This window comes from Branchiostoma floridae, chromosome 18 (assembly GCF_000003815.2).
Source record: "Branchiostoma floridae strain S238N-H82 chromosome 18, Bfl_VNyyK, whole genome shotgun sequence".
NCBI classification, from domain to species: domain Eukaryota; kingdom Metazoa; phylum Chordata; class Leptocardii; order Amphioxiformes; family Branchiostomatidae; genus Branchiostoma; species Branchiostoma floridae.
The window spans coordinates 3,692,145-3,700,620 of NC_049996.1; the positions used below are offsets into that span (position 1 = coordinate 3,692,145).

Sequence of the window (8,476 nt, forward strand, 5' to 3'; positions counted from 1 at the left end):
TTTTTGAGTGGTCCCTGTCAATGATAACAAGCTGGGCAATTAGGCATCCCTGTCACCACTAGGTGCGGGGTGAATCACTATATATATTAGGGATATGAAGCTGATGGCTGCACAGATCCACAACTAGTAGAAAGGGTAGCTGTGACCATCCTTGTCACCTCTGTATGGAATGAACCAATATGTACACATTAGGGATATGTGCCAGGTGCAGGTGTAACAATAGGAAATAAAAAGGGATATGTGCAAGGTCCAGGTGTAACAATAGGAAATAAAAATGAAATGATGAGGTCACTAGAAAGGTGTAGTTTTGGATCTCACCATTTACCATAGGTAGCTAACGTTATATAAGAACAATGATGAAATAATTTTGCCAAACCGCAAACCATATCAACCCCACAATACACCATACGCACCATCGCAAAATAAATTATTTCCTGCAGCTTTGAGTTTTCAGACTCTTGTTGCCTCTGTTTTAGACCAGATTTAACTGTAGAAACTTGGTAAAAATGCCTATCAACTCTCCTCTACTTCGCTCTTGTTATTTTCTTGGGACGGCAAGACGGTGAACCTGGAGGCAACTCTCTATCTTCATGGCTACCTTGTCCCTCCAACGACCTGGAGGTCATGGGACTAGGCAGGTAGTAGGTAGGTAAGCCCCCAAATACATGAATGCCCGCCGATATACTCTGTTCATTCTCGAATCGGTCCAACATCCGGTCCACTGATTTTTTTCAGGTCCGGTTTTTCTGGACCATTCCAAACCGGTTTTGTACCGGTACATCGTACCGGTACCCACCCCTAATCCTTATCCATCATTCCCGTATCCTAAATCGTTGCTGGAAAACCGTCTGCACAGCCGGCTGAACCAGTTCAAGTTTATGGCCACAAAGAATTGGGAACAGAAGGCAAACGTGATGACGACTGGCAACTCAAGGAAGTAGAACTCCTTCGTCATCAGCAAACTTGTCACAGGTATGCTATCGAAAGAAACATCGGCAACGATTAGAAAAAAGATTAACCAAAGATTAATCGACTGCAATAATTGCTTAGTAATTATAGAAACTGCTAAACTTTATTTCCAACACTGAAATTAATATAGGGACTTACCCATAAATTTTCGATCAAACTCCGTCGAACTTTGTTCACAGAATGACCCTCTCTATCTCCCGCCGTGACTAAAGGGAGTCGGTCATTCTGTGAACAAGGTCGACGGAGTTTGACCGAAAATTTAGGGTAAGTCCCTATGTTAACCTCAGTGTTGGAAAGAAAGTTTAGCATTTTCTATAATGCATTCTACCAACACAGATGAACTTTCCTGCTAAAATGCTTAGTAAGTTTGGAAATTCGTGAATAGTTTCACCAATTTGTACGTCACTAAATAACAGCGTTTTGTTGTACACAAGCATCTTATTGCCCAGACCTTTCGGTGACTTTCTGTCATTTTCCTCAAGGCAATTCTGATTGGTTCACGTTGCACTGCAGCGGTAGGTGTCACTGCTTATAGATGCGGTACCTAACATTTACATTTTATATATAGATCGCTAATAAAAGTACAAAAATGCTGTTGTTATTTGTATTTGATATCTTCTCAACGATTGCCCTTCCTGTATTGCTTATCCCTTCGCATTTGTGCCGAAAATATAGACTGAAGAAAGTGTCTATACGCGCACGCGTACTTATCGTGAAGTCATAGGTATAGGGTTTGCATGTGATGAATATGATATTGTTTTGCAAAACATACGTGCTTCATAACATGCGGAATTCCGTCTAATGTCGGCCGACTACGTATTCATAGATACATATTAATGTTATATGCAAGGAATTTAGTGCTCCTGTAATAAAGTATACATATGATAAAGATAAGTCAAAATACTACTGATAGATATTTCAATTTGGCTGATATACCAAGCACCAAGCTTAGACACAAGTGATGCACAGATCGTCCTAAGTTCATCCAAATGTACTAATTCGACAAGAAATACTCCGTGAGAGGTATAAAGGAGTCCATATACATCAGGGCACTCACAGGGTACAGCAATCACTGAACAGAGACGTAGAGTGTTATAAACTTCCTGGCACGTTTCATCAATTGCTGACGTCAGGTATCCGCAAGATCACGTGTTGATAAAACCACGTGTCTGTAACTCTGACGAGTTTACGTTCTAAAGTGATTGGTCATCATTTTTGATCCTGACCAAGGCGATAGTGGTAGTTGAAAATTTTATCCGTGTGTACTTGTGTTGGAAGAAAGTTTAGCATTGTACTATCATGGTTACTACCAACACAGATGAGCTTCCATGATACTCAAGAAATATCTATGGCTAATGCCGGAATCAGAACAAGTCTAGTATACTTACTACATCTTCGATACCAAGAGCCAGACTCGTACGTAGGAAAAAGTCAGGAAAAAGACCAAGTTGTTACATTTGTTCATCGAAGTGGACTTTGGGACGCCAAATTCTTTCAGCAACACTCTAATGGTAACAGAATTATTGTAATCAGCTATTTCCTCAATAACGTCATATACTCCGTTATGATGAAGACAGGTATAGTTATTATGATCAAAGCGGAATTGTAATTTCCAACACAGAAATTGGAGTTACCGAATTTTCGATAGTCCAACTACAGTCTTTGTCAAGGGATAAGCAATTGACTGCATCTGTGACGTCATAGAGTCACATGTTTCTTTTGTTCAAGTTAGAGGGGCGTAACTACCATTGAAGATGGCTGACCTATACTATAATACATGCTTTCAATCAGAGCCAGCCTCGTTTTGGTGCACTGACCCCGGATGACCCCGGAAAATCCAAAATGGCCGGCCACATCTGGATTGGGGTCTATTGCTCGTTTCCTGACAAAGACGAGTTGGACAGTCAAACATTTAAGTATGTTCTACATTTATGTTGGAAATTACAGTCCAAACATCAACACATGTAAATATGAACTTTCGCATTATTAGATTGGGGAAAAGCTTTGTCTTAACAATTTTTAAACGATAAATCATTCATATGCCTGCAGTGACAAAACAAAGCGTCGATAATGTCAAGCATAAATTTATCAAATTGATAAATAATGATGATAAATACCTTATATTCAACCAAATGGTGGAACACTCAGTCGCCATGACGAGGTTTGAGTAGACTGGTAGACAAGGGTAGACCTAAGGGACAAAACTTTTTATTAGTTCCAAATCAATTATGTACTATCTTCGCATCGATTTTATTCAATTACCGTATAATTGGCTAGAAGGTTATGTTTTCCGAAGCGTTTGTGTATACATGAAAAAACGCAGAAAGTCTTAAGTGAAGTATTTGCAAGTTAGTCGGTCGGATTCAAGTTCGAAAAATACTTAGTATACGCAAGTATCATAATAATAGGATTGTTAAAATTGGTATTGGTCATTGATAAAGATTCTATAACCTATGAGCCAACAGCACCAGCAGTTTATCGTAATGTCGTCTGTGGACTGTAGATGGTATAAAAGAACTTCACCATGCAGACTCCTAACACAGACGATCCAATATGGCGCGCAGAAATTGAACCCGGCGGACTGACTTGGATTAAGTGGTAAATACTGCGTGTTTTCATTAATAAACCCATAAATAATTTATCCCGAGCGCCGCAAAAGGTTGTTTCCCCATGTACACTGCATATTAGAGGTGTTTGAGGCAGTTTGAGGTGTTTAGGCAGCAGACCGTGGCAGGAAGGCTGATCTACTACGCCCCAGGAGAAAGAAGACATAACAAGGTGTTATCAAAAACGAATTTCCTAGGGAATGCGTGCGTGGAATATTTAGATTTCCCAGGAACTCAATCGCAGTACTATACCAACGGCTCCGCCCGTGAGGCGTCGCCAAAAAACTCACACATGTCACCAATGTACACCAGCAGCTGACAACATGGTGCAGTAGGAACTGGGGTAATGATAAATCTGTACGTCCCACATCAGTGAGGGTCACGATAGTTTCTAAAATATCAAAAGAAAAGATATAACGTTATATATTATTATCATATAACCAGGAGACGTTGACCAATCAGAAAACCCCATTTCATGTTGGTCATAACGCCATAACACATAGAAATCATTTACAGCCGTGCATTAAATAGTTTCATTAACAAACATGTGGGTTGATGACTTTTGACAGCTTGAACCAATCAGAAAAACAGACACACAGGACTTTGACCAATCAGAATGAGAGATACATGATTCAGAATTGCGCAGAGCAAGGAGGAAAGATCAGTGTACAAAAGAAATCTCCAATGTCACTAGAGGTGTTTTTGAAACAATGTAACGACCACTATCTAACACAATTACGCTAATCCTTTTAGAAATCCTCCTTCCCCGATTCTTCACAGATACCTTTCTGTAGGCATCTGGTCATAACACAAATTAGAAGTACATGTTATTGTACAAATGGAAGAAAAAAAGCAAAAACACTTAGATAATGATTTCTATACATATATAGAATTCAAGCAAGCTCTTACCTCCAGCGGTGTAACCTAACAATATTGCAGACAAGGATCGAACAGCGGGACTGTCGTATCTATAGGAATTCGAAAGAAAACGTCATCATCATCATCATCGTTCGGCTGCGGTGCAGGCGACTGTAAGTTTCTTACAAAGACAACAGTATGTGATATCTTAACTGTATCTTCTTTCTTTAAATGACAAAGTTTCTAATATAATCATTTCAAGGTGCGGCGGCCATTTTGGATTTTCCGGGGTCATCCGGGGTCATGCACCAAAATGAGGCTGGGTAAGAGAGTCCCTATTTGACAGCATGTATCGGGGTATGGGTGTGTCATCTTAAATGTTAAATTCCGCCCATCAATGATTGACAAACAGCCGACGTTTTGATGATGGTTTGTCCCCTTTACCAGGGCGATCATGACAATGTTGTATTTTTCTGATGTGCGTACTTTTATTATAGTTTCAAACAAATCTTCACTAGAGTAGTGTCTGCATTACTACGACTGTTTAGCAAGACGAATCAGCTAACATATGATACAGTTGTTCAGTAACGCTGGTTCACGTTAATCCGTAGGGTAACCTATATCCGTTGTTTTTCAATACAGCGGGATATATTTAGGGAAGTCAGGTCAACGTTGGTTTCAAACTGTAATGTTTTGAAAACATTACAATTTTAAAACAACTGTCCTTCGACATGATATCCCTGAATACCCTGTTTTTAAAACAACAGTTATAGGTTAACCACCGAATGAAGGTGAATTAGCGTTAATAGTCTTACCTCAAAACACCCGTCTGTGCTACAAGGGCTAAGTCCCGGTCGAAATGGTGAACTAGCAGTGCACATGGACCCACCACGCTAGTATAGATCAGGGATACTGTACTATTGAATAAAAAGGAAATGAAATGTTGAGTGCTACAACCAACAAACTGTCGAAAATAGTAGCTGAATTATGTTGGTATGTCCTTCAATTCTATGAATCACCTTCCTACGACTTTTCGTCTGAAAACCTTGTTCCAGATATTTTGTTTATATAACGTTGAATACACCTGGCCAATGGTAATTGGGCCGTTCCAAAAATAAATTAGAGGGGGTTGATTACACCCCAATCTGTATACCCCCTAAGTCCAAGAGTCCTAGCTTCCAACCCCTAATTCCAAGGGTCCTAACGCTAAAAACCCCTAGGTCCAGCGGTCCTGATTGCTGCAACCCCCCAAGTCGAAGAGTCCAAGGGACTTCCATCCCCCTAAGTCCAAGAGTCCAAGGGATTTTCATCCCCCTAAGTCCAATAGTCCAGTCCTACGTAATCACCTCCCCCCTCCCCTCTATTTTCATTTTTTGAAACGATTGTGCAAAATCGTTGTTGTAACTCACAGGAAGTTGACGTAGTTTTGTTTCTCCTTGTCGAGTGAAGAATATGGTCGGAAGGCCAGGGCCTTCAGCAGGAGCGGCGTCAGATGTCTATAGATGACGTGGTAGGCCAGGAATGAACACAGTGTCAACAAAAGATAGTGAGAGACGTCAGCCATAACTAGCTTTCTAGATGTTTTGTTTACTGCCGCTGCAAAAAAGACGCCCCAGGTTACCATTTGAATACTACCCTTTCATCCAGGGATTGAATACTTATCCAAAGTGGACCAACCAGTTCGTAGTGCTTAATTAAATCTGCCCAAATATGCCTATCTAGTAGCCCAATCCAGCACAGGTCAAAAGGTGGAGGCGATAAGTAAAAAGAATGCATATATGAACTATTCCACAAAGGTCACTACGCATGCGCGGTCGATAGGAATCATGGGTAATATGTCAAAGGTGAAGTTCCATCAGAAGTAAACAGTCTCGTCTCGGCCATTGTTAATTAAGATTTCCGTGACAATGTCCGGGACGTAATGCGATAACGCAGAATTGGGGGCTAACTGTTGCTGATCGTCGGCTCCTTTGACACAGAATCTGTACAATAATGACACAGAAGTAGCTTGTGAAGTGTGCTGTTTGTTAAGCTATAGCTTAAGGTATTGTTTATGCTAGAAAGGTACACGTTCCTCTTGTTTTATGCATGACAAAAAATCATGACAATCCGTTGTTTCTTTCTTGAGTTATCCTCTTCAGAAGTTTTTGACAAAACTGCCCCTGCTATCCCAAAACTAGCCGCTAGGAGGCTCAAACTTATGTCACTTCTTCCTAAGCATAAGATCTATGGAGAAAACACAGCACACCCAGATATTGCTCCGACACTAAACAGCCTTGGATGCTCTTGGGGTCTTCTAGGCGATCAAATAAGGCCGATCAGCTACTTCGAACAGGCGCTTACGACATTGAAAACGATCTATGGAGAGAACACATCACATCCGGGCATAGGAAAGTCACTTTACAACCTTGGAAAGTCTTGGCAAGATCTCGGTGATTACAAGAAAGCGATCAGCTACTACGACCGGTCACTAATGATACTGAAGACTTTCTATGGAGAAAGCACAGCTCATTCGGACATCGCAGCGTCACCAAACAGCCTGGGGTTATGTTGGAATTATCTTGGCGATTATCAAAGATCAATCAGCTACTTCGAACAGTTCATAGCGATGACAAAAACTATCTATGGAGAACACGCAGTACGTCCGGATATTGCCTCGGCCCTAAACAACATTGGATCGTCTTGGTGTGCTTTCGGCGATCCCAATAAAGCACTCAGTTACTTCCAACAGTCACTAAAATGATTAGGAAAACTATGTATGGAGAGAACACGGCACATCCGGACATTGCTGCGTCACTAGATAATCTGGGACTATCTTGGAGTCATCTCGGCGATCACAAGAAAGCAATCCGCTACTTTGAGCAGTCACTAACAATAAAGAAAACTATCTATGGAGAAAATACAGCACATAAGGACATTGCCGCTGCCCTACACAACCTGGGATCTTCTCGGAGTCATCTGGGTGATCACAAGGAAGCAATCAGCTTCCACGAACAGTCTTTAATGATAATGAAAGCTATCTATGGAGAAAACACGGCACATCCGGATATTGCCACGTCACTGAACAACCTGGGAGTATCTTGGAAAGATCTTGGTGATCATAAGAAATCAATCAGCTACTTCGAACAGTCACTATCGATGAGGAAGACTATTTATGGAGAGAACACAGCGCATCTAGAAATTGCCGCCTTATTTAACAGCCTGGGATCTTCTTGGAGTCATCTCGGTGATCACAAGAAAGCAATCAGCTACTACGAGCAGTCACTGTCGATGAGGAAAACTATGTATGGAGAGAACACGGAACATCCGGACATTGCTGCGTCACTAAACAACCTGGGAGTGTCTTGGGATAATCTTGGTTATCACATAAAAGCAATCAAGTACCAGGAACAGGCACTAGTGATGAGAGAAAACTGCGTATGGAGAGAACACGGCACATCCGGCCATTGCAAAGTCACTAATCAACCTGGGAAATACTTGGAGTCATCTTGGTGATCACAAGAAAGCAATCGGCTTCTACGAACAGTCAATATTGATAGGAAAAACTACCTATGGAGAGAACACACCACATACGGACATTGCCATATCACTAGAAAACCTTGGATTGTCTTGGAGTCATCTTGGTGATCACCAAAAAGCAATCAGTTACTTTAAACAGTCACTGGTTATGAGGAAAGCTATCTATGGAGAAAACACTGCAGCTGCACATCCGGAAATTTGCAAGTTACTTCAATGTCTTGCATGGTCTTGGGGTCATCTCGGCGATCAGGAGAAAGCTATCAGTTACTTAATACAGTCAAAATGGATCTGGAAAACTCTTTCTGGAGACAATTAGCACATTTTCGCATCTCCAGATCTCCAAGAGTAAATGGAACGTTGATTATACATGTCTTTTCAGAGTTGTAAATGGTAAGCCACGCGGCACATTATACGACATATGAACCGTACACGGCGATACTCTAGCTGCTGAAATGTGTACTGTATTGTAACGGTTTCACATCTTCCTATACCGGTTAAGTTCTATTCAATTACTACGGTGTCAT

The 8,476-nt window shown here is 41.1% G+C and overlaps 1 protein-coding gene across 2 annotated transcripts; it reads right to left on the reverse strand.

The window, feature by feature from the left end:
- Positions 1-305: 305 nt before the first annotated feature.
- LOC118406114 (TLC domain-containing protein 4-B-like) lies at positions 306-6,154 on the reverse strand. 2 transcript variants are annotated; one of them, XM_035805982.1, is made up of 7 exons: positions 5,843-6,151; positions 5,249-5,350; positions 4,485-4,543; positions 3,866-3,966; positions 3,087-3,160; positions 2,358-2,474; positions 306-977 (listed from the first exon to the last, which is right to left on the reverse strand). In XM_035805982.1, the coding sequence occupies exons 1-7, from the start codon at positions 6,055-6,057 to the stop codon at positions 806-808; spliced, it is 840 nt and encodes a 279-aa protein (XP_035661875.1). In that variant the 5' UTR covers positions 6,058-6,151; the 3' UTR covers positions 306-805. The 2 variants fall into 2 exon arrangements, with proteins under 2 accessions (XP_035661875.1, XP_035661876.1); XM_035805983.1 differs by lacking the exon at positions 5,249-5,350 and having other exon boundaries at positions 5,843-6,154.
- Between the last annotated feature and the right edge of the window lie 2,322 nt (positions 6,155-8,476).